Genomic DNA, 25862 nt, shown 5'->3' with positions numbered 1-25862 from the left:
GAGGATAGAGACCTGAACATAGATACAGATTATGGGGGGGAAATCGGGTTATCAGAGACCAGTTAAAGACTAGGGGAGGAAGTATGACAGAGAGCCTAGAAAGACGGGGCAGGAGGTGGGAAAATGTGTCCAATAACAAAAGGCAAGAGTGATCCTGGAAGAGAGGTGACTCCTTCCTGAGGATACAACAAGGCTTAGAGAGCTGGGGAACTTTACAAACGCTCCATGGAGAACATGACTCTGAACAATCTGCAGATCACTCTCAGTTGTAAGATCTGTTCATAGAAATATTGGTGTAGCACAACTCAGAAGACTGTGGACTTCCTATTCCCCCAGATAGTTTTAACATTTCTATTCAAATGTCAAGACAACCAACCAGAGAACCATGCCTTTGGAATACAGTTGTCTATTCTCTGAGAGTCTTTGGCATTAAAAAATAAGCAAAGAAACAGAAGGTGCACACACGAACCAAATGGAAATCAAACAACTGGAAAATACAAAACCAAAATGAAAACTCACTGCACAAACTCAACAGATTAGGTATGACAAAGGAAACAACCAGTGAGGACCATGGAAGGTCAATAGAAATTCATCAATGTTAACAACAGAGAAAAGAGACTGGAAAAAGAAAAAAGATGCGAGCCTGAAGGACCCATGGGAGTGTAAAAAAAGATCTGCCATTCATGTTACTGAAGTCCCTATAGAGACAAGACTGGGGGTGAAAAAATATTTGGAGAAATAATAGTTGAAAGTTCCCCAAATTTGGCAAAAGGCATAATCCTGTAAATCAAAAAGCTAGGCAAGCACCAGGGAGCACCAAATAGGATACACTCAAAAAATTCCATGCCATGCACATCACAGTCGAACTTACGAACACTACAGACAATGAAAAACACTTTGAATGAAGCTCGAGAGAACTGATGCATTACAAAATAAGGAATGAGTATTTGAATGGTAGTTGATTTCTTTTATTAAACCATAATGGATAGAACAGAGAGACACATTTCTCAAGTCTAAAAGAAAACAACTGCCAACTCTGAATCTTATATTCCACAAAAATACTCTTTGGGAATGAAGGAAATATAAAGACATCTTTAGGCCGGGCGCGGTGGCTCAAGCCTGTAATCCCAGCACTTTGGGAGGCCGAGACGGGCGGATCACGAGGTCAGGAGATTGAGACCATCCTGGCTAACACGATGAAATCCCGTCTCTACTAAAAAATACAAAAAACTAGCTGGGCGAGGTGGCGAGTGCCTGTAGTACCAGCTACTCGGGAGGCTGAGGCAGGAGAATGGCATAAACCCGGGAGGCGGAGCTTGCAGTGAGCTGAGATCTGGCCACTGCACTCTAGCCTGAGCAACAGAGCGAGACTCTGTCTCAAAAAAAAAACAACAAAAAAAGACATCTTTAGAGGAAGGAAAACAAAGAGCATTTGTTACCCTAGAAGAAAGATTAGTAAGGTCAGTAGTGTGTAACAGAAATGAAATGATAATAGAAGAAGGCTTGGGATTTCAAGAAGAAGGAATGAACAATGGAATGGGTAAAGATGTCAAGAGACAGGCCGAGGCAGGTTGATCACGAGGTCAGGAGTTCAAGACCAGCCTGAACATGGTGAAACCCTGCCCCTACTAAAAATACAAAATTAGCCAGGCGTGGTGGCGCATGCCTGTAATCCCAGCTACTCAGGAGACTGAGGGAGGAGAATCGCCTGAACCCAGGAGGCGGAGGTTGCAATGAGCAGAGATCGTGCCACTGCACTCCAGCCTGGGCAACAGAGGGAAACTCTTGTCTCTTTATTTAAAAAAAGAAAAAGAAAAAGAAAAAAAAAAAAAAGACGTCAAGAGACAATGCTTCTCACGATCTTTTGTAAAATATGTGTGAGAGATAAAGCAAAAATTACATCTTGCGGCTGGGCGTGGTGGCTTATACCTATAATCTCAGCACTTGGCATTAATCTCACTCGGCATTAATTACACCTGTAATCTCAGTACTCGGGAGGCCGAGGCAGGTGGATCACAAGGTCAGGAGTTCAAGACCAACCTGGCCAAGATGGAGAAACCCCATCTCTACCAAAAATACAAAAATTATCCGGGCGTGGTGGCAGGCCCCTGTAATCCCAGCTACTAGGGAAGCTGAGGCAGAGAACTGCTTGAACCCTGGAGGCGGAGGTTGCAGTGAGCTGAGATCATGTCAAAGCACTCCAGCCTGGGTGACAGAGCGAGACTTGGTCTCAAAAAAAAAAAAAAAAAAATACGTCTTGCAACATAGTGCTCAATTTTTGAAGAGGAATTACTATTACTTAAGATAGTTACATTAACAGGTAAGCTAAAGGAACTTAATGGAAGTAAAGTGCTAAACTGCTGATACATCAGCAATTACAATATTAAAATTGCATCAGCAATAAAATTGTCAGTTAAACTGCTGATAACTTACTAAACTGTTTTAAGTTATATACTTACACTGTAATAGAACAATCACTAAAAAATGCAGATATATACAGACAGTCCCTGACTTAAGATGGTTCGACTTACTACTTAGCTTTACAATGGTGCGAATGCGACATGCATTCAGCAGAAACCACTTTTTTATTCAAAAGCACTTTGGGAGGCCGAGGCGGGCGGATCACGAGGTCAGGAGATCAAGAACACCCTGGCTAACAGTGAAACCCCGTCTCTACTAAAAATACAAAAAATTAGCCGGGCGTGGTGGCGGAAGCCTGTAGTCCCAGCTACTCCAGAGGCTGAGGCAGGAGAATGGCGTGAACCCGGGAGGCGGAGCTTGCAGTGAGCCGAGATGGCGCCACTGCAGTCCAGCCTGGGCAACAGAGCGAGACTCCATCTCAAAAAAAAAAAAAATTCTTTGTAGTAACTTTATTATAAAGTAGGCCTTGTGTTAGATGATTTTACCCAACTGCAGGCTAATGTAAATTTTCTGAGCATGCTGAAGGCAAGATTGGCTATGATGTTCGGTAGGGTAGGTGTATTAAATGCATATTTGACGTATTATTTTCAACTTGCAATGGGTTTATTGTGACATAACCCAATCATAAGTCAAGGAGCATCTATACTAAAAAATACTACTACATATATATCAAATCAAATTCCAAAAAAAAAAGTTGAAGTAATCTACAGGAAGACTAGTAAACAACCCCAAATAGCAAAGAGAGGAACAATAAAAAAGGAACACAAAAATCATTTAAGGGCACACTTAGGCCCTAAAATATCAATAATTATTTTAATTTAAATGATTTCAATATACAAATAAGGACAGAAATATGCAAAATGAATTTAAAAAAGCATGGCCTGAATATACGCTGTTCAAAGAAACTGACTTCATAAGTAATGATACAGGTAAGCTTTAAAATTGAAGAACTATTAACCATGCAAACATTAATCAAAATATGCAGGAGTCACTATAAGAATATTAGATAAAGTATTGACAAGACTATTAAAAGACAGAAAAAGGACATCACATAATGATAAAAGAGTCAATTCACTATGAAGACTTGGCAAACCTACATGTATATATACCAAACAACACAGTTTTGAACTTTGCAAAACAAAAAGTGATAGAACTTAAAAGAGCTACATACTTCCACAATTATGTTCAGGACTTTTTGTTGTTGTTGAGACGGAGTCTCGCTCTGTTGCCCAGGCTGGAGTGCAGTGGCGAGATCTCAGTTCACTACAACTTCTGCCTCCCAAGTGATCCTCCTGCCTCAGTCCCCCAGTAGCTGGGATTACATGCACACACCACTATGCCTGGCTAATTTTTGCATCTTTAGTAGAGATGGGGTTCTGCTATGTTGGCCAGGCTGGTTTCGAACTCCTGACCTCAAGTGATCCGCACGCCTTGGTCTCCCGAAGTGCTGGGATTACAGGCGTGAGCCACTGCTCCTGGCCTATGTCCAGGACTTCAACACCCCTCTCAGTAAGTGACAGAAATGCCAGACAGAAAATCAGCAAGGAAATAGCTGACCTGAATAACAATGAGCAGGATCACAGAGACATTTTAGACACTCCACCCAGTAACAGTAGAACACCCATTCTTTTCAAGCAGCTATACGGAACAAGATAGACCCTAAACTGGGTCGTAAAAAAAAAAAAAAAGTTAACACATTTAAAGAGTCAGATCAAACAAGGAACAAATTAGAATTCAGTAACAAATATGCCAAACACCAGAAAATTAAACATACTATTAAATAATTCATGGCTAAGAGAGAATGTCTCAAAAAATAAAAACTATTAGAATCGAGTAAAATGTAATGAAAACATTAAAACTTGTGGGATTAAACTGTGATATGAGGCAAATTTATAGAATGTAATGTTTACATTAAAAAAAGCATAAAAATCTCAAATCAATAATCTAAAAACCTACTTTGAAAAGTTACAAAGAGCCAAAGCAAGTGGAAGAATACAGATCACAGCAGAAATCAAAGAAATCAAGAATAGAAAGAGAAAAATCATTAATATAAAGTGCTAGTTCTTTGAAGTGAGAGATGAAGCAAAAATTACATCTTTCAGCACGGTGCACAATAAAACTGATAAATGTCTAAGAAGACTCGATCATAAAATGAGTATGTACATTTTAAATATTAAAAATAAAATGATATAAGTGCAGATCCTGCTATCAAAAAAGAATAAGGGAATGCTACAAATATAGATGAAATATTCCTTCAACAGGACAGACTATCAAAATTTATTACACAAGAAATAGATACTTTGAATAGTTCTACCTATCCAATAAAATAAATATGTAATGTAAAAGTCTCCAGAAGAAAAATCTCCGGCCCAATGGTTGACTAGAGGTCATCAAACGTGACAAGAACAAATAACACCAATTATACACAGTCTTCCAAAAATTAGAAGAGAACTTTTTCCAATTAATGTTGAAATGTCAAGATCACTTAGACATCAAAACCACACATAAGACATTTAGAAGAAGAATTACACAGAATTACACATCATTAGCCAATAAATTAGAGGAATATTTCCTCAACAAAATACAAAGGGAATGAGGTCAAATGATATTATACGCTACAAACAAGTGTGGTTTATTCTAAGGATGCAAGCCTGGCTCAATATTCAAAACTTGATCAAAGCAATACATTCTATCAAAAGGATGTAGAAGCAAAATAGCATGATGACAACTGGTAGAGAAAAAGCACTAGACAAAATTGAACACTCATTCATAGCAACACAGAATCTCAGAGGACTGGGAACAGAGGACATTTTTTATGCTTATAGAGAACATGTGTTTTATAAAACTTACATTATACTTTATAATGAAAACTGAACATGCTGTGCCCTCTGGCTCATGCCTGTAATCCCAGCACTTTGGGAGACCCAGGCAAGCAGATTGCTTGAGCCCAGGAGTTCGAGACCAATCTGGGCACCACGATGAAACCCGGTCTCTACAAAAAAACACAAAAATTAGCTGGGCGTGGTGGTGCGTGCTTGTAGTACCAGCTACTATGGGGTGGTGGTGGCTGAGGTGGTGGGATCACTTGAGCTGGGGAACTTAAGGCTATGGTGAGACAAGATTGTGCCACTGCATTCCACCCTGGGTGACAGAGCGAGACCCTGTCTCAAACAAAAAACAAAAAAAAAAACACTGAACATTTTCCCCCTATTATCAGCAAATAGGAAAGGATGGCCTTTCTCACTATTCCTATTCAACGTTATAATGAAAGTCCCAGCTTGTGCAATGCAATAAGACAAAAAGGAAATAAAAGGTATACAGATAAGACGAAAGATAAAAAATGGTCTGTATTTGCAGATGACATGTCTATATAGAAAAGCCCAACAACTCTGTCAGAAGAATTAGCTAAAAATAATAAGTGAACTCAGCAAGGTTGCAGGGTAGCAAAACAATGTCCAAAAAATTGTATTTCTGTATACTACCAAAAATTGTGTGCAATTCAAAGTTCAAACATCAATGCCATTTACAATCACTCAAATTACACACACACACACACAAAAGCACACTAGGATGCAAATTCTAACAAAAATGCATAGGGATCTATATGCTGAAAATTTTAACATTAATGAAATACTTTGAGGAATGCTTAGCTATTATAAATTAAGAGACCTACTCCTGAACTCATGAACTACAAAACCCAACATAGTAAAGATACCAATTCTTAACAGATTAATCCACAGATTTAACTCAATTTCTGTAAAAATCTAAGACTGTTTTGTAAATACGTACAAACTAATCCTAAAAATTATATGGAATGTCAAAGGAACTAGAAATGCTGTCAATTTTAAAGAGCAAAGAAGAATCACTTTACTCAATTTAAAAATTTACCATTGACATTTTGAGCTAATTTTTTAAAATTTAAAAAAATAAAAATTTACCATACGGCTACAGTGATGAAATAAACCAAAAGATGGGCATCAAGAAAAAAGCCTGAGTGTTAATATGTGTATCCTTACTGACGTAAATGTGAGTATTTCATGGCTCAAGCCTCCTAAGTTGTCATAAAATTACGCTTCTCAAGAGTAAGTACTATTGTGGAACACAGAAGATGTGCGATTAAAGTTTGCAGACTTTCCCTAAACTAACAATTCTGACACTGGATAGCAATAAATGTACACACAAGCACAAAAAGGGTCAAGGCCCTTTACCTTGAAACATTTCCCTTCCCCAAACACATTAAGAAATCTATGACAAAGCACCATAGGCTTGGCCGAGAAGTCTGAAAAGATCTGTGCTTGCATTTCATTTTTTTCTATGTCTCCTCCTCCTTTTAAAAATAATTCCTGAGATAACATTGCACTGTAAACTAAGGAGAAAGATGCAGCTGAAGGTTTTCCTATGTGCACAATAACGACTGGGTCTCTCTCCTGGATAAATTATCAGATGGAGAATAAGGCTCTAGACTGAATGAATTTCTAATATGACTCTTCAGATGACAAGTAATATTCAGCAACAGGTTTTTCTCACAGTGAAGACACCTGAGGGGTTTCTCTTTGGTATGGTTGATCAGACGCAGAGGAAGATGTTTCCTCTGGCAAAACATTTGCCTCAGTGGTTACATTCAAAAAGTCCTTTCCTAAAAGAAGTTCTCGAAGGGTAACTGAGGTTTGTCCACCTGTAAAAGGTCTTCCCACATCTGTTACACTGATGGGATTTTTCCCAGCATGCATCCTTTGATGCTGAGTGAGGGATGAGCTGCGACTGAAGGCCTTTCCACATTCACTGCATTTATACGGCTTCTCTCCAGTGTGGATGATGGCATGTCGAATGAGGTTTGTGCTCCAGCAAAACGATTTCCCACACTCAACACATTCATAGGGCTTCTCTCCACTATGAATCCGCTTGTGCCTCGTGAGGCCTGACATGCGCGTGAAGGCCTTTCCACACTCCACGCACTCATAGGGCTTCTCTCCAGTGTGGATGCTGAAGTGGCGAATGAGGTCTTTCCGATTGCTAAAGGCTTTCCCACATTCTTTGCACTCGAAAGGCTTTTCTCCAGTGTGGGCCCTTTTATGCAAGATAAAAGTAGAGCAGTGGGTGAAGGCCTTTCCACATTCACTGCACACGAAGGGCTTCTCCCCAGTGTGAATCCGCTGGTGCCTCTTGAGGTATGATCGGTGGTTGAAAGCCTTCCCACACTCGAGGCACTCAAAGGGTTTCTCCCCAGTGTGGATGACATAGTGGTGAATCAGGGCTGCGCTCTCCAAGAAGACCTTCCCACATTCACTGCACTCATAGGGCTTCTCCCCAGTGTGAGTCTGCTGGTGCCACATGAGGTATGACCTGTGTTTGAAGACCTTGCCACACTCCAGGCACTCGTAGGGATTCTCACCACTGTGAACAACATAGTGCCGGAGAAAACCTGGCCTGTGTCGAAAGACTTGCCCACATTCTGTGCACACAAAGGATTTTTCTCCCGTGTGTCTCCTGTTATGCAAGACAAAATTGGAGCGGTGGGTGAAGGCCTTTCCACATTCATTGCACTTGTAAGGCTTCTCTCCACTGTGAATCCGCTGGTGCTGGGTAAGGTATGACTTGCGGTTGAAGGCCTTTCCGCACTCCATGCACTCATAGGGCCTCTCCCCAGTGTGGATCATGTGATGTTGCAGGAGATGTGTGCTCTTAATAAAGGTTTTCCCACATTCTGTGCATTCATAGGGCTTCACTCCAGAGTGAATTTTCTCATGTCCAGCAAGGAGATGTTTCTTGTTAAATACTTTTCCACACTCACTGCATTTAAAGGTATTTTCCTCTTCCTGCATCATGGGATCTTTACCGGACTCACATGAGTTATGGCTGTGAACTGTATCTCCTGGAGAGACTTGCTCCTGTCCATTCCTCGAACACACACTGTCAGCTGTCCCTAAACCATCATATTCAGTGCTCATTTTCCGAGGAGGCTCCTCCTGGGGATCTACTCCTGGTCTGAAGTGTCCTTCCTGCATTTCTGATAGCCCATCCTGATCCTCGGCTTGCCCCAACTGGGAGTCCACTGAGTTTCCTTCTGTCAGTTGTCCCTGAAGTGAGATTCCCTCTGACAAGGCTGGCTTACAAGTGGTAGGTTCTGTGGTCTTAGGTTTTCCTTTGTCGCCTGAAAGAAATCCAGCACACAAAAGGGCCTGTTAGTAAAGAACAACATGGAAAAAAGAGTATTACCATTTCTGTGAAAAACCGTAGATAAAAACATTGCCTCTGTGTCTGCTATTTTCTGTATCTCAAATTCTATGGTTTGCAATTTCCTTCTATCCTGGTCCGTGGACTCAGGATATTCTGAAAGGGAGACCTAGGGGCAGAGGCAGAGTCAGGAGACAATGCGTCTGTCCGTGGAGTCACCTTCACAATTACAGATTGGACCTGGGTAGACAGAGTAACGATGACACTGTGCGTGGTAAGCTTCCTCTGGGCAACTAAGCGAGGACATGCTGTCTTGCTACAAGAACACGAGGAAGGAGCATCTAATGAGCCTACATGGAAGACAGGAAGCGAGTAACAAAAAAATTAATCCCCAAAGAGAAGTACGTTTTTTGTGTGAAGTCGTGGAAAGTAACCTGTAAACACTGAGTATTTCCAAAATGTTTTTCCTCATGGTGGGACCCAACGGCCCCATCTGGCAGTTTATGCAAACAGGTAACTCATTATGGACCCCTCCACAGTTTATCCTGATCGGGTTAAGGTCTGGACACACCAGAAAGCTAAGCCACGTGATTAGAAGGTTAGGGCTTAAGTCACAATGTAAACGCTGAATCTCTGGAAAGGACAGCATGCTGGAGACCGAGCCACACAGGTGATGAGACAATCAACTATGGTTATGTAATGAGGCTTCAATACAATTGTGGACAATGAAGAGCCGGTGAGTTTCCTGGGTTGGCAACACTCTAAGCTCATATTGCCATATGCCAGACTGGGGCACAGTGAGTTCCTGAAGACACTAAGGCTTTGTTCTGGGAACCTTTCCAACCCAATATTCTGTGTCACTTCTAATTTGTTCCCTTTGCTGTAATAAACATGACTGTAACTAAAATAGGTTTTAGGGAGTTTTGTGAGTCTTCTTAGCTAATTAGTGAACCTGACAATGGCTTTGGGACCCAAATTGTAGTCGGTGTCAGTAGAGTTGGACAGACCTGGTAGTCTTAGAGGACTATGTCCTAAACCTTGAGCTTGGCTAATCCTGGGTAGGAAGAAATCAGTTATCCAGTAAGAGGTGCTCAACAAAGTGAGTCCTATGCTTGTGAAGAAGAGTTGCCATAAAGAGAAAGCAGGAAGGACACTGTAGTCTTAGGAGACAGAGTACAAAGAAACTGCAGGATGGTGTTGATGACAATCCAGGGACAGAGGGGAGATTGATTCCCATCAATCTGGGTGACAGTGAAGGTCGTATGACTGATGTTACTATCACTCCAAGGCTCATAAGGAAAGAGTTAAGAGGACTTGGCTTGACATAGAGTCTCGTGTGCCTGAGGAACAGCCTGGAGAAAAGATGAGCACCACACACACAAACAATGGCCAGGCTGCTGTGTATGGTGCTCATCTGTTCTTTCTTTTTTTCTTTTTTTTTTTTTTGAGACAGAGTCTCGCTCTGCCACCCAGGCTGGAGTGCTGTGGCCAGATTTCAGCTCACTGCAAGCTCCGCCTCCCGGGTTTACGCCATTCTCCTGCCTCAGCCTCCCAAGTTACTGGGACTACAGGCGCCACCACCTCGCCCGGCTAATTTTTTGTACTTTTTGTTTTAGTAGAGACGGGGTTTCACCATGTTAGCCAGGATGGTCTCGATCTCCTGACCTCGTGATCCGCCCGCCTCAGCCTTCCAGAGTGCTGGGATTACAGGCGTGAGCCACCGCACCCGGCCTGTGCTCATCTTTTCACCTCAGCCCCCCAAAGCCTGTAATCCCAGTGCTTTGGGAGGCCGAGGTGAGTAGATGACTTGAGCCCAGAAGTTCAACACCACTCTGAGAAACACAGCAAGCTCCCATCTCTAAAAAAATTGTTTAAAAACAAAACCAAAAACACAGTAGCCAGGCATGGTAGTGTAAGCCTGTGTAGTCCCAGCTGCTCTGGAGGCTGAGGGGGGAGGACTGCTTGAGCCCCAGAATTCAAGACTGCAGCAAACTATGACTGTGCCACTGTATGACAGCTTGGGCAACAGAGCAACACCTTGTCTCTTAAAAACAAACAAAAAGGCCGGGCGCGGTGGCTCAAGCCTGTAATCCCAGCACTTTGGGAGGCCGAGATGGGCGGATCACAAGGTCAGGAGATCGAGACCATCCTGGCTAATACGGTGAAACCCTGTCTCTACTTAAAAATACAAAAAACTAGCCGGGCGACGAGGCGGGCGCCTGTAGTCCCAGCTACTCGGGAGGCTGAGGCAGGAGAATGGCGTGAACCCGGGAGGTGGAGCTTGCAGTGAGCTGAGATCCGGCCACTGCACTCCAGCCTGGGTGGAAGAGCGAGACTCCGTCTCAAAAAAAAAAAAAAAAAAAAAAAACTCCAAATACACATGATCAAGATGAAGAAAATTATATAATCTTATTTGAAGACAATAAAGACAATCTATATCAACGAAGAATTTAATAACATGAACTGACAATTTGACCCAAATTATATAAATTCAATATAAATCCCTGTAAAATACCAACTATACTTAATTACAGAACTTGATGGTCTGTTAAGCAAACGAAGCTAGAAAAATTGGGTAGCCACATGGAGAACGAAAATAACTGCATTGCTATCACACTATATATTCCAAATCAACCTCACTGAAAAAATGTCAAATGCCAAGTTTTAAAACTTTTAGAATAAAATATATTTTTAATATGGAGGTAAACCAACATTTTTTATACAAGACAAAAAATCATTAATTATATAAGAAAAGTCGCAAGTTAGACTACAGTAAATTAAGACCTTTTGGTGAAAGATACTTTAAAGAGAGTAAGAGGACAAAAGTAAAACCTAGAATATATTTTTCAGCATATATAAGTGATAAAAGGTAAGCATAAGAAATGTACGAAGAACCCCTACCAAGAAAACAGAGAAAGGAAAACAGGTTAATGGAAATAGGCATTTATCATAAAATAAAATATGATTTGTATTTTCATAGAAGAAAATATAAATCAACCAAAAATCATGGTAAGTTGCTAAAACATTACAGCAGCGAAAGAAAACGAAATCAAGAGCACATGAGACTACTCTGTGTCCATTTGAGGAGCAAACATTGAGAAGCCTTATAATGGGAAGGATATGGATCAGTGGAACCTCTCACTTTTCTGGTTAAGTGCAAACTGGCATAGGCGCTTTAGAAAACAAAAGGAATGATCTTGCAAACTTGAGCATTTGCATAGCCTACAAACCAATAATTTCACTCCAAGAATTATCAAAAAATGCTCCTCCACAAGTGGAAAATGAATTATATATATGAATGTCCACAGTATCACTGTTTTTGTGAACGAAATGCAGACAATCATTATTATTTTTTGCCTCTGCTTCATGGTCTCTCATGAATTATTTTTATTTATTTTTTTTGACACAGGAGCTCACTGTCACCCAGGCTGGAGTGCAGTGGCCTGAATAAGATCACTTCAGCCTCCACCTCCTGGGCTCAAGAGATCCTCCCACCTCAGCCTCCTGAATAGCTGGGACCACAGGCCTGAGCCACCATGCCCAACTAATTTTTTTAATTTTGCAGAGACGGGGTCTCGCCACATTTCCCAGGCTGGTGTCAAACTCCTGAGCTCAAGTAATCCTCCCACCTCAGCCTCCCAAAAGTGCTGGGATTATAGGCGTGAGCCACTATGCCGGCCAAATCTAGACGATTAAATGCTCACATAGTAAACAAATGTATCAATTAATATACAAATGTATCATAAGCCACAAGCATTTATTTTCTTCAAATGTAAGAAACTTGAGGCCAGGCACAGTGGCTCATGCCTGTAATCTCAGTATTTTGGGAGGTCAAGGCAGGTGGATCACCTGAGGTCAGGAGTTCGAGACCAGACTGGCCAACATGTTGAAACCCCATTTCTATTAAAAATACAAAAAATTAGCTGAGCGTGGTGGCACGCACCTAGAATCCCAGCTACTCGGGAGGCTGAGGCAGGAGAATCGCTTGAACCCGTGAGGCAGAGGTTGCAGTAAGCCAAGATTGCGTCACTGTACTCCACCCTTGGCAACAACAGCGAAACTCCATCTCAAAAAACAAAACAAAATGAACAAACAAAAAAACACAAAAATTAGCTGGGTGTAATGGCGTGTACCTGTAATCCCAGCTACTTGGGAGGCTGAGGCACAGAGACTGCGGTGAGCCAAGACAGCACCACTGCACTCCAGCCTGGGCTATACAGTGAGACTCTATCTAAACAAAAAGAAAAGAAAAAAGAAAAAACAAGCATATTTTTATGTTGAGTAGAGAAAGGATGAAATCACAAAACAAGCAGAATATAAATGAAGAAAGGATGTCCGTGAAAGGAAGCGTCATCTAGACCCTGGTATAGGAACTGCCATGACTGGGGCAAGACCTCTTTCAGTAAGGAAAAGAGAAGTTGAGATAAACATTTAAGGGCTGCTGATCAGGCAATACAGGACGGTGGACTTTCTTTTCAACATGAAAGCCTGCTGACACATCCGCACTAACACGCTGAGACATCTGTGCCTGGAGATGAAAACTGTCTGGTGGGCTGGATGCAGGGACTCATGGAGGTGGAGGGATTGACCAGTTTGAAGTTGGGGCCAGTCCCCTAATCTGCCTGGATGGCAGAGCCATTCACTGAAACTTGGGAGGTGGCAGGAGCGAGCAAGATCACGGGTTCCTTGTTAGGCATGTTGAGTTTTGCGCTTTCGGGATTTTCAAGTGGAGTTGTGGTACTGAAGAGGGGACGATCTGGAACAGACTCTGAAGGGCTGAACAGGGACTGCACAAACACTCAGGGTTGGATGAGCAGCTCGAGGAACCCATGCAGGCAGAGGCCAAGGCTCTGCAGTGGCACCAATCCACACACCTGACAGATGGCCTCAGTGTCCTCAGCAGCCTGAGTGTGGGACAAAGAAGGTCAAATGTCACCCTGAGGTTTTTGGAAAACAGGAGATATAGGAAGACATGGGCAAAGTACTGCTTCTTAGTGTCTGTCTGACACTAAGGGAATGGGTGAAAGGAGAAGGTGGGAGAGGCTGAGAGGCAGAATATAACTGGAAAGAGAAACTGGGAGAGTAAGACAGGCCCTGTTCCCCAGAGTTCAGAAGGAAATGTAACACAGCATCACTCTTTAAGGTTAATAATGACATTTTGATGAGTCACTTACTATGGCTCAGAAACTGTTCGGTTTTATGCATTATTATATCACATGATAACATCTTCAAACTACTCAATGACATAAAAATGATTTCTAGTGACACTTTTCAGGAACAGACTCAATGTAGTGGACTGAGAGTAGGTGTTCACCAAACCTTCTGCTCTTCTCCGTTGGCAAGTGGCTCAGCCACATTTCCCAGACCCATGGACCCAAGACAAATGCCTAGTTCCTGTGCGTAGAATGTGACGGGAGCTGGTATTTCTGGAAGTGGGTGTAACTTCCCTTATTCCCTCAATTCTCTGCCAGCTCGAGGATGTTAGGATAATCTTAATGCAACAGGCTGATGACAGAAGGAACCTGGGTCCTGAATAACTGTGTGGTACAGAGCTCCCCACTGACCTACACAGACCCAGGTATGAGTAAGAGTTATCATATGTGAACCACTGCAATGTTAGAGTCTGTCTGATACAGCAGCTACTATTAACTTAGCTGAAGTTATATATAAAGACAGGAGATCTTGACCACATAGCAGGTGACTGGTAAGCCACAACTCAGGCCCACACAGTTGGAACCCCTGGACACATCTTAGTTCATAAATCTCACTCCTTCCCAGGAATGGTGACACTGTGACGGGGCTGGGAGGACAGAGAAACCACAGGTCAAAGGGCTCCATGGCTCTTAAATGGAACACTCTACTGCGATACAGTTATATGGAGTTATATATAGAGAGGCCACAATGAGAAGCTCCCAAGGGATTCCAGGGCTGGTGGTCTCCATCCAGTCTCAAGCCAGCAGGGACTCCGACCTCCCCAGATCTTGGCTCCTACCTGGACAGGTGTCTTGGGAGGGGTCTTCCTTCCTGGTCCATGGCTCCTGCCCATGCTGTAGGTGGTAGATCAGCTCAGGTCTGGGAATAGGACACCCTGTTTATGGAGAAAGAAAGTGGACACATGGATGTTGGTGAAAAGAAATAAAGACCTTCAGTCTAGTCTGGGACTTCAGGATGCGGACCAGACCTTGGAATGAAGCCGCTCCTGTGCACGGGAATGAAAAGCTGGCATGTGACCTGGAAGCCAAGGGCAGCTCCTGTCATGCTGCCACAGAATCTCTACTCCTAACAGTAAGTCAAAAACTAGTACTTATAGGATATAAACACATCCAGGGGACTATGCCAAGCATTTAAATGCATTATGTCATTTCAAAAGTGAACAATATTTAGGGAATACCCTAGAGAAAAACTGATGTATTTAAATATTAAATACTGACTCCTTTCATTCGAAACAAAGTATGTGATTTCACTGATCTAAGTCTTTTTTTTTGCATCCTAAGAAATGTTTTATAACGCTCTTCCTCTAGACCCAAGACAAAATGAGGTTTCTAGCTGAGGATTCTCTCACAGCATCCCCAGGAAGTCCACGTCGTGATCAACACCATTTTATTGAGAAAGAAACCCAGGCTCACAACGCTGCCCAGAACGTCCCGGGGCCAGGCATGCCAACGACAGTGATCGTGATGAGGATGACAGTCACAGTACTGATGACAACAGGATCGCAATGGCTCCCTGCACACAGCCTGGTCTCCCAGGTGTTGTTTCGAGCCCTTTTCACGTAATAACTGTATTAGTCTGTTCTCACGCTGCTAATAAAGACATATCCGAGACTGGGTAATTTATAAAGAAAAAGAAGTTAAGGAACTCAGTTTCACAAGGCTAAGGAGGCCTCACAATCACGACACAAGACGGAGAAAGGCACGTCTTACATGGCAGCAGGCAGGAGGGGCATGTGTAGGGGAACTCCCTTTACAAAACCATCAGATCTCACGAGACTTATCTGCTATCACGACAACAGCAGGAAAAACCCGCCCCCATGATTCAATTACCCCCATGACACGTGGGGATTATTACAATTCCAGGTGAGATATGGGTGGGGACACAGAGCCAAACCCTATCAATAACTCTTTACCCCGGTAACAACCCTGGGATGCAGATGTGGTAAGTCCTCATCTCACCAATGAGAACACTGAGGCACAGACAAGGTCAGTCATTTCACTAGGCCACATAGTTTCTAAAGAGCAGAGCTGGGGCTGGACACCAGGGTCCTGGCTCCCCTTCCAAACACTACATTAAGGAAGAAACTACTAGCACCCAGAGTGGGTGGTGGGTGGTGACGACGACGCAGAGATGTGAGCTGGAGGAGTCGTCCTCAGGGACCAGCAGGCAGGGGGAGGGGCAGGTTCAGTGATTCCAGACCTATGAAGCTGTCCTTTGAGGGTTGTGTTTTTTTTCCGTTTATTTTTTTTATTTTTTATTTTTTTTAAGTAGAAGTCCTCTTTTTATGAAACGTTGGTGAGAGTAGATACTATTTGATGTTTTGGTAAATGTCCTTATATAACTCTGTCACAGCAGGACGTTCACATTTTTAGTGGTTCATGAAATACATTTGACTATATGTGGAGAAACAAGGAACATAATGAAGCTGGTTGGTTGCTCCTAAGTTACTGGACAAAGTGATGAAAGAAAATTATAAACTCAGGGATTCTAACTCCCGGCTTCAGCAGCAGATACTAAGCCTCAAATCTGCTAAGATTGCCCAGAGTCTTATCCCCTGTAGAGAAAGAGCTGAAATTGTGGGAAAGCAGACATAAGCTCGTCATGTGAGTGGCTGACCTGCAACAAAAGGTGCATGCTCAGCCTCACCAGGTGTCCACTGTTAAAGAGAGGGCACTGATAGGAAAAGAATGGGACCCTGAAACTCGGAATAGGGATGTGTGGGAGGACCTTGATGAAGCTGGGGACGCTGAGCTTGAAAACTCTTTTTGAAACTTTTTTGCCAGAAGAAACAGCTTCCCCAACCCCTGTAGTGGCAACATCCCCTCCCTGACCCATGCTGCCATCAGCCTTTCCACCTTTGTCTGAGGAGATCAACCCCGTGCTGCCTGAAGCAACAGTGATGGCCTCCCCTGAGGCAGCTGCCAGGCAAGATAACGTGGATTCTCCTCTGGCACCCCCAACATCTTTCTTTGCTTCTAGACCTACAACTAAAGTCCTGGTGGGCCCACAGAGGTGAGGGTCAGAGTGTGACCCATGGGGAGGTGAGCTGCACTCGAAAGGAATTGAGTTTTCTAATTTATAGAAGCAAAAATCTGGAGAACAGGCATGGGAATGGATATTAAGGGTGTGGGATAATGGAAGGAACATACGGATGGATCACGGTGAATTTATTGATTTGGGCCCACTAAGTAGGGATCCTGCATTTAATGTTGCAGCCTGGAGAGCTAAAAAAAGTTCTAATAGCTTATTTGCTTGGCTAGCTGAAATATGGATTAAAAGATGGCCCACAGGCCGGGCGCGGTGGCTCAAGCCTGTAATCCCAACACTTTGGGAGGCCGAGACGGGCAGATCACGAGGTCAGGAGATCGAGACCATCCTGGCTAACACGGTGAAACCCCGTCTCTACTAAAAAATACAAAAAAACTAGCCAGGTGAGGTGGCGGGCGCCTGTAGTCCCAGCTACTCGGGAGGCTGAGGCAGGAGAATGGCGTAAACCCGGGAGACGGAGCTTGCAGTGAGCTGAGATCCGGCCACTGCACTCCAGCCTCGGTGACAGAGTGAGACTCCGCCTCAAAAAAAAGAAAAAAAAAAAAGATGGCCCATCATGAGCGAGCTGGGAATGCTTGATCTCCCTTGGTCTAATGTAGAGGAAGGAATCCAACTGCTCAGGGAGACTGGGATGGTGGAGTGGATTAGTCACTTTAGACCTACTCATCCCAGCTGGGAGGGTCCAGAGGACATACCCTTGGCCATTGCCTTGGGAAACAGATTTGCGAGGGCAGCACTTGCATCTTTGAAGAGCCCTGTAATTGCCAGATCTAGCAGTGGGAACTGCAGTCACTCACCTACACAAATTTAGATACATTGGGAATAACTGGATCCCGAGGTGGCAGGGGCCAAGGGGTGGCACTCAACCATCAAAGGCAAGGTAGGCATAGCTATCATAATGGACAGCAGAGACAAAGCAGCAATCAGAATAGTCTGACTTATGTAGATCTCTGCCACTGGCTAATGAATCACGGTATTCTTAGAAGTGAAACTGATAGGAAGCCTACTGCAATTCTACTTAATTTATATAAGCAGAAAACTTCCAGGTCGAATGGACAAAAGACTAATTTGAATTACAAAAGCAGAGAATCATGGCCCCTCCTCAGTCAATTTCCAGACTCGAGCCAGTTTACAGACCCAGAACCCCTTGAATGAAGGGGGGATCAGGTCCTTTGAGGAAGGACCCTACTACACTACTAACAATTTATGCAGTTAATTTTTCTCCCATCCTTCCCTAAGGAGACCTCTGTTTTTTTTTTTTTTGAGACAGAGTCTCGCTCTGTTGCCCAGGCTGGAGTGCAGTGCCGCGATCTCAGCTCACTGCAAGCTCCGCCTCCCGGGTTCACACCATTCTCCTGCCTCAACCTTCTGAGTAGCTGGCACTACAGGCGCCCGCCCCCACGCCCAGCTCATTTTTTTGGTATGTTTTTAGTAGAGACGGGTTTCACCATGTTAGCCAGGATGGACTCCATCTTCTGATCTCGTGATCCGCCTGCCTCGGCCTCCCAAAGTGCTGGAATTACAGGCATGAGCCACTGCGCCTGCCAGAGACCTCTGGCTTTTTACCAGGGTAACTGTGCACTGGGGAAAGGAGAATGATCAGACATTTTGGGGGCTAGTGGACACTGGCTCTGAGCTGACGCTGATTCCAGGGACCCAATACGTCACTGTGGTCCTCCAGTTAAAGTAGGGGCTTTTGGAGGTGACGAGTTTTAGCTCAGGCCCGACTTACAGTGGGTCCAGTGGGTCCCCAGACTCAACCTGTGGTCATTTTCCCACTGCCAGAAGGACTAATAGGCACAGACCTGCTTAGGAGCTCCCTGACTGGTAGGGTGAAGGCTACTATGGTGGGAAAGGCCAAGTGGAAGCCATTAGAGCCGCCTCTACCTAGAAAAATAGTAAATCAAAAACAATGTTACATCCTTGGAGGGACTGTGGAGATTAGTGCCACCATCAAGGACTCAAAAGACGCAGGGGTGGTGATTCCCACCACATCCCCATTCAACTCTCCCATTTGGCCTGAGCAGAAGACAGATGGATCTTAGAGAATGACCATGAATTACAGAAAGCTTACCCAAGTGGTGGCTCCAATTGCAGCTGCTGCACCAGATGTGGCTTCATTGCTTGAGTAAATTAACCATCTCCTGGTACCTGTGTGCAGCCACTGACTTGGCAAATGCCTTTTTCTCCATTCCTGTCCATAAGGCCCAACAGAGGCAATTTGCCTTCAGCTGGCAAGGCCAGCAATACACCTTCACGGTCCTACCCCAGGGGCCTATCAACTCTCTGGCTTTGTGTCCTAATCTTATTCAGAGACCTTGATCGTTTTTTGCTTCCACAAGATATCATACTGGTCCATTACATTGATGACATTATGTTGACTGGATCCAGCGAGCAAGAAATAGCAAACACACTGGACTTACTGGTGAGACATTTGCATGCCAGAGGATGGGAAATAAATCTGGTTAAAATTCAGGGACCTTCTACCTCAGTAAAATTTCTAGGGGTCCAGTGGTGTGTGGCCTGTCGAGATATGCCTTCTAAGGTGAAGAATAATTTACTGCATTTGGTCCCTCCTATACCCAAGAAAGAGGCACAATGCCTAGTGGGCCTATTTGGTTTTTGGAGGCAACGCATTCCTCATTTGGGTATGCCACTCCGGCCCATTTATCGAGTGACCCGAAAGGCTGCCAGTTTTGAGTGGGATCCAAACAGTACAACACTCTGTGACGGGTCCAGGCTGCTGTGCAAGCTGCTCTGCCACTTGGGCCATATGACCCAGCAGATCCAAAGGTGCTTGAGATGTCAGTGGCAGATAAGGATGCTGTTTGGAGCCTTTGGCAGGCCCCATGGGCGAATCACAGTGGAGGCCTCTGGGATTTTGGAGCAAAGCCCTGCCATCTTCTGCAGATAACTACTCTCCTTCTGAGAGACAGCTCTTGGCCTGTTACACTATGGGTCATCAAGTCCATGCAACCTGAACTGCCTACCATGAACTGGGTGCTTTCTGACACAGCTAGCCATAAAGTGGTCATGCACAGCAGCCTTCCATCATCAGATGTAAGTGGTATATATGTGATTGGGCTCAAGTGGATCCTGAAGGCACAAGTAAGTTACATGAGGAAGTGGCTCAAATGCCCACGGACTCCACTCTTGCCACCCTACCTTCTCTCCCCCAGCCTGCACCGATGGCCTCACGGGGAGTTCCCTATCATCAGCTGACAGAGGAAGAGAAGACCTGGGCCTGGTTCACAGATGGTTCTATATGATACACAGGAACCACCCGAAAGTGGACAGCTGCAGCACTACAGCCGCTTTCTAGGACATCCCTGAAGGATAGTGGCGGAGGGAAATTTTCCCCGTGGGCAGAACTTTGAGCAGTGCACCTGGTTGTACACTTTCCATGGAAGGAGAAATGAGAAGATGTGTGATCATATACTGATGCACCAGCTGTAGCCAATGGTTTGGCTGGACGGTCAAGGGCTTGGAAGAAGCATGATTGGAAAGTTAGTGACAAAGAAATCTGGGGAAGAGGGATGTGGATAGACCTGAGTAGTCAAAAACTGTGAAGATATTTGTATCCCATGTGAGTGTTCACCAACGGATGACCTCAGCAGAGGCGGGTTTTAAAAATCAATTGTATAGAATGACCCATTCTGAGGACACCACTCAGCCTCTTGCCCCAGCCACCCCTGGTCATCGCCCAACGGGCCCATGAACAAAACGCTCATAGTGGCAGGGATGGGGGTTACACATGGGCTCAGCAACATGGACTTCGCTCACCAAGGCTGACCTGGCTACGGCCACTGCTGAGGGCCCATTTGCCAGCAGCACAGACCAACACTGAGCCCTCAATATGGCACCAACCCCTCAGGGTGATCAGCCAGCTATCTGGTGGCAGGTTGATTATACTGGACCTCTTCCGTCATGGAAAGGGCAGAGGTTTGTCCTCACTGGAACAGACACTCTGGATATAGGTTTGCCTATCCTGCACGCAATGCTTCTGCCAAAACTACCATTCATGGACTCATGGAATGCCTTATCCACCGTAACGGTATTCCAAACAGCATTGCCTCTGACCAAGGCACTCACTTTACGGCTACAGAAGTGTGGCAATAGGCTCATGCTCACAGAATTCACTGGTCTTACCATGTTCCCCATAGTACTGAAGCAACTGGATTGACAGAAGGGTGGAATGACCTTTTGAAGTCACAAAAGGTCACAATTACGAAGTCACAATCACGCCAACTAGTGACAATACTTTGCAGTAGGCCATGTATGCTCTGAATCAGCATCCAATATATGGTACTGTTTCTCCCACGGCCAGGATTCACGGGTCCAGGAATCAAGGGGTGGAAGTGCAAATGGCACCACTTATCATCAACCCTAGCGATCAACTAGCAAACTTTTGCTTCCTCTTCCTACGGCATTACATTCTGCTGGCCTAGAAGTCTTAGTTCCAGAGGGAGGAATGCTGCCACCAGGAGACACGACGATGCCATCAAACTGGAAGTTCAGATTGCCACCTGGACACTTTGGGCTCCTCCTACCTTTAAGTCAATAGGCTAAGAAGGGAGTTATGGTGTTGGCTGGGATGACCGACCCAGACTATCACGATGAAATCAGTCTACTCCACAATGGAGGTAAGGAAGAGTATGCATGGAATACAGGAGATCCATTAGGGTATCTCTTAGTATTACCACGCCCTGTGATTAAGGTCAATGGGAAGCTACCACAGCCCAATCCAGGCAGGACTACAAATGGCCCAGACCCTTCAGGAATGGAGGTTTGGGTCACTCCATCAGGAAAAAAACCATGACCTGCTGAGGTGCTTGCTGAAGGCAAAGTGAATACAGAATGTGTAGGAGAAGAAGGCAGCCATCAATACCAACTACGACCAAGTGACCAGTTACCGAAATTAGGACTATAATTGTCGTGTTTCCTCCTTCTTTTATTAAAAACATGTTTGTGATGTATACACTTGTACTAATAAAACATCTGCATTTTATTTCCTTTATCATGTGACATAAGATTTATTGACTTCATATCAGCATTTAAGTATTCTTACCTTTATGTAATAGCACTTGGGCTGGGGATTAGTGTGTTTCGGTTGCATGAAGGATAGTTGTATTATGTTAGGCATAATTATTTTTGTCTTTATTTGAAGATTATGTATGATCTCTGGAGATGTGTATGGGTTCAAGTTGACAAGGGATGGACTTGTGATGGTTAACACTGTGTCAACTTGATTAGATTGAAGGATGCAACATATTGATCCTGGGTGTGTCTGTGAGGGTGTCGCCAAGAGATTAACATTTGAGTCAGTGGGCTGGGAAAGGCAGACCCACCCTTAATCTGGGTGGGCACCATCTAATCAGCTACCAGCGAGGCCAGGATATGAAGCAGGCAGAAATCCGTGAAAAGACTAGATTGGCCTAGCCTACTAGCCTACATCTTTCTCCCATGCTGGATGCTTCCTGCCCTCAAACATCGGACACCAAGTTCTTCAGCTCTGGGACTTGAACTGGCTTCCTTGCTCTTCAGCTTGCAGATGGCCTACTGTGGGACCTTGTGATCGTTAGTTAATACTACTTAATGAACTGTCCTTTTTATACATATTTATTCTATTAGTTCTGTCCCTCTAGAGAACCCTAATACAGGTGGCCACTCTTGTCTTGAACTCGCTAAGGCAGAAAAAGCCATAGAGAATAGACATGACATGAGCAGACCAGAGAGAGAAGCCAGGACACCATCATGGTGGTTCTCAGTTCCTACACCAGCCCCTCATGAGGCACAGCTGGAAATCCTACTTGAGTTTGCAAAACACCCCATTTTCTTTTACCACCTTCTCCTTTGGCTGGGAGCCAAAGAGTACTCTGTCTTTAGCCCAAAGAGATACAGGGAGACCAGATAGGAAGAGGTGAGAGTAGAAAATGACTAAAGCTGTGAGAAAGAGGCAAGGTAGGTTCTAGAGGCCTCCTTGTGCAGCCAGGCCTAGAGTCAGAAGGTGGAATGAAGAAGTGGCAGGTCACCTGCATGGTGAAGCGGGGAAGGAAGGCCTTACCCAGAGACACCAGGAGCCCACAGTTTTCCAGCATCACCTCCTGGTACAGGGTCCGCTGAGCTAGGTCCAGCTGCCCCCACTCCTCCTGGGTGAAAGTCACAGCCACATCATCAAAGGTCACAGACACCTGGAAAGTCAAACAGAATTAGCAGTATTGGCCTTTCAGCTGCTGAATGTGATCACAGATTGTGCTCCACTGGAAAAGTTGTACAGTGATGGAGGCCTGAATCACAGAGCACCTCCTGAGGGCCTAGCTCTGTGCTGGGCTCGAGAGGAAAGGGAGATGCTTTGAACATAATAAGGAGAGAAGCCTCCTATTTAAGAGCCATTAGAGAATGACACAGGACAACGGAAACAACTTGTGGACTGTGAAATACAGAAACTAAAGGCTCTAAAACAACAAGGAAATGGGGAAATGGTAATAATAGCAACAAAGGTTACAACAGCAGGACCTGAGTCTCACTGGTCCAGCCGGTGCCTGCCCCATGTTGAAGGCTTCACATCCTGTGTTACAGTGACTAGAAGTCCCTAGCTCCAAACACTTGAAACCGACACTTGACAGCTGTTACCTCAAAGACATAATTTCATTTCTCTGAGCCTTGCTTTCTATATCAATACAATAATACTTCCTTCCCACCAGTAACAGTTGTTAAAGAGAAAGTATTCAATGCTCAGTGTGCTCTGGGATTTTTATTAATCCTTCCACAGCCTCTGCAATCAACACCATCATCACCTTCACAGTCACTCGATGCTAAGGAAGTTCTATCAATTCACCCGGTCACGTATCTCACCACCACAGATAGGATCTAAACATGGGGTTACTATGACTCACAGTCTAAAAGTGTAACTCCAACACTCCCCCAACATCAAAGCAAGTCTAATGTGAAGTTACAAGCATTTCCACTCATTTCTGACATTAAGTCCATTTCAATTAGCCCTGAAAACGTATCTGTGGGCCGGCCATGGTGGCTCATGCCTATAATCCCAGCACTTTGGTCGAGGTGGACGGATCACTTGAGGTCAGTTGAACATCAGCCTGGCCGATATGGTGAAACCCCGTCTCTACTAAAAATACAAAAATCAGCCAGGTGCCGTGCTGCATGCCTGTAATCCCAACTACTTGGGAGACTGGGGCAGGAAAACTGCTTGAACCCAGGAGGCGGAGACCGCAGTGAGCTGAGATTGCGCCACTGCACTCCAGCCTGGGAGACAGAGCGAGACCCTGTCTCAAAACAAAACAAAAAAAGTATCTGTGAATACGGACACAAAAAGCTCAGCATTCCTCGTTGACCCCACAGAGCGGCACTGGAGGGGCTGCATCTACCTGGGGAATGACAGGCCCCAGAACAGCTTCCCAGGCCCTCTGGGATCTCCCTGGGTCTCCCAGAGCCCCCAAGGAAATTCCACAATGAACCAACCATCAGCCTCTTTCCTTGCTGGGTTCCGACAGAACTTGTCTCGGACGCCAAGATACTTTGGGGCCACGGAACATGAGCGGCCAAGGATAATGCAGGCTGTAGCGATGACAGTAACGGCATCTGATTGGCCACAATGTCTGTACTAGCTGCAGATGGGTAGAAAGTCCAGGAAAAGACCACACACGCTTACCGTCCATGTCTCAGCAGCCGCAGGAAACCATGGCAACCTCACACACCCTCCTGAGCCTCCTTAAACATACACCTTGTCTCTGACCACGCATTTGTCGGCCTGCTACTGCCCTACCCTGCCCTCCCCTTCCCCTCTCAGGCCCCCAGTTCCATGCTGGAATGAGACCTGGTCCACCAGAGAGGATGCTTGCAGGCCACGGATGATGGGAGTCCCCAGAGCAAGCGTCATTCACTCAACCACCTATGGAGCTCTTTCCAGTAGGCCCAACACCCTTTACGGCCAGGTGTAAGTAAGTGGCAACCAGCTCCACACATCAAAGCGAACGACGACTGCGAAGACAAATACAGGGGATATCTGGGCTCCCACCCACTTCGGGAACCGCCTCCGCCCTGGCAAGGAGGCGGCAACTGCGAAGCCACCGTCCACTCACCTGGGCCCGGTCCGTCAGCACCGCTGCCGCCATCACGTCACCCCCTGGGCCGCAGAGCTGGGACAAAGGACCCCCGGGCGGCTTGACGGACCCCGCCTGTGCCCGGCCCTGGCCGGTTGCCCGGGGCTTCCAGGCGCGTTCGGGGCCGCCGCCTCCTCGGTGGCAACCGCGTTCCAGACCCAGGGCGCCGCCCCTGGCGACCGCGGGGCTGAAGGGCGGGGGAGGAGAGACCGCGGCTTCACGACGACACAGGAACAAGCCCCTGGAGGCGGTCAGGCTCAGTCAGGCTCGTATAAAGGTGCGGCGGGGATTCCTATCCTCCTCCCCTGCTCGGTCCTGACTAGCGACCCGCAATGCGGTCCCGGCTGAGGCCCCTCAGTGGCTGCACACTGCTCGGGACAGAAGGGCAGAGAAAAATGGCGTCCCCGGCGAACAACCCGGAAGTCCCGCCCCCGCCGGCGTGGGCCGTCGGAGTCGTCCCCGTCCTAGGCCGTCATTGGCCCAGCTCCCGCCGCACGCATAACGCAAGGCCTTCTAGGTAGTGTAGTTTTCCTGATGTGTTCGCCAATGGGAGGACCGCTTCCAGGCTCAAGTTTTCCTTCCAGGGAAAGGCACTCCAGGACCCGAGGAGATGCTCCAGACCCGCCTCTTTACGGTGGGCACAACTCGAGGGGAAGTTGATGGAGGGAGGGAACCGAGGGGCAAGGGTTACACTCCATTCTTCTCTCGGGAAAATCGGAGCTCGGGAGACAGGGACTTCAGTTCAGGGCACAGGCAAAGGCGCAGAACTGGGTCCTCAGCTCGCTTGGCGACTGACCCCCTTTCAGATCCCTCCTCCCCGAATCATCATTTTGGAAAACACAAAAAAGTAGCCTAATGACTGAGTGGAAGCCCTGCCATGAC

General features: G+C 45.5%; 1 protein-coding gene across 5 annotated transcripts in view; it reads right to left on the bottom strand.

Annotated features, from left to right (window-relative positions):
• LOC117091802 (zinc finger protein 264) overlaps window positions 1-25649 on the bottom strand; it is a 62496-nt gene extending 36847 nt beyond the window's left edge. For 2 of the 5 annotated variants that reach the window (XR_004440527.1, XM_033224598.1), the window contains exons 1-4: window positions 24960-25648; window positions 22922-23048; window positions 14588-14683; window positions 7097-8572 (exon numbers count right to left, since the gene is read on the bottom strand). Coding sequence is in view for 3 of the 5 variants with exons in the window: in XM_033224598.1 (XP_033080489.1) it covers window positions 7097-8572; window positions 14588-14683; window positions 22922-23048; window positions 24960-24992 (1732 nt within the window). In the remaining 2 variants the exon portion in view is untranslated. Of the gene's footprint in view, window positions 1-5750; window positions 8601-14587; window positions 14684-22921; window positions 23049-24959 lie in introns of those variants that run through there. The other 3 variants (XR_004440528.1, XM_033224597.1, XM_033224600.1) reach the window with 3 other exon arrangements.
• Window positions 25650-25862: the final 213 nt, after the last annotated feature.

This window comes from Trachypithecus francoisi, unplaced genomic scaffold, assembly GCF_009764315.1.
Source record: "Trachypithecus francoisi isolate TF-2019V2 unplaced genomic scaffold, Tfra_2.0 Lachesis_group12, whole genome shotgun sequence".
Classification (NCBI taxonomy): Eukaryota; Metazoa; Chordata; class Mammalia; order Primates; family Cercopithecidae; genus Trachypithecus; species Trachypithecus francoisi.
This window is presented reverse-complemented; position numbering and strand designations above follow the sequence as displayed.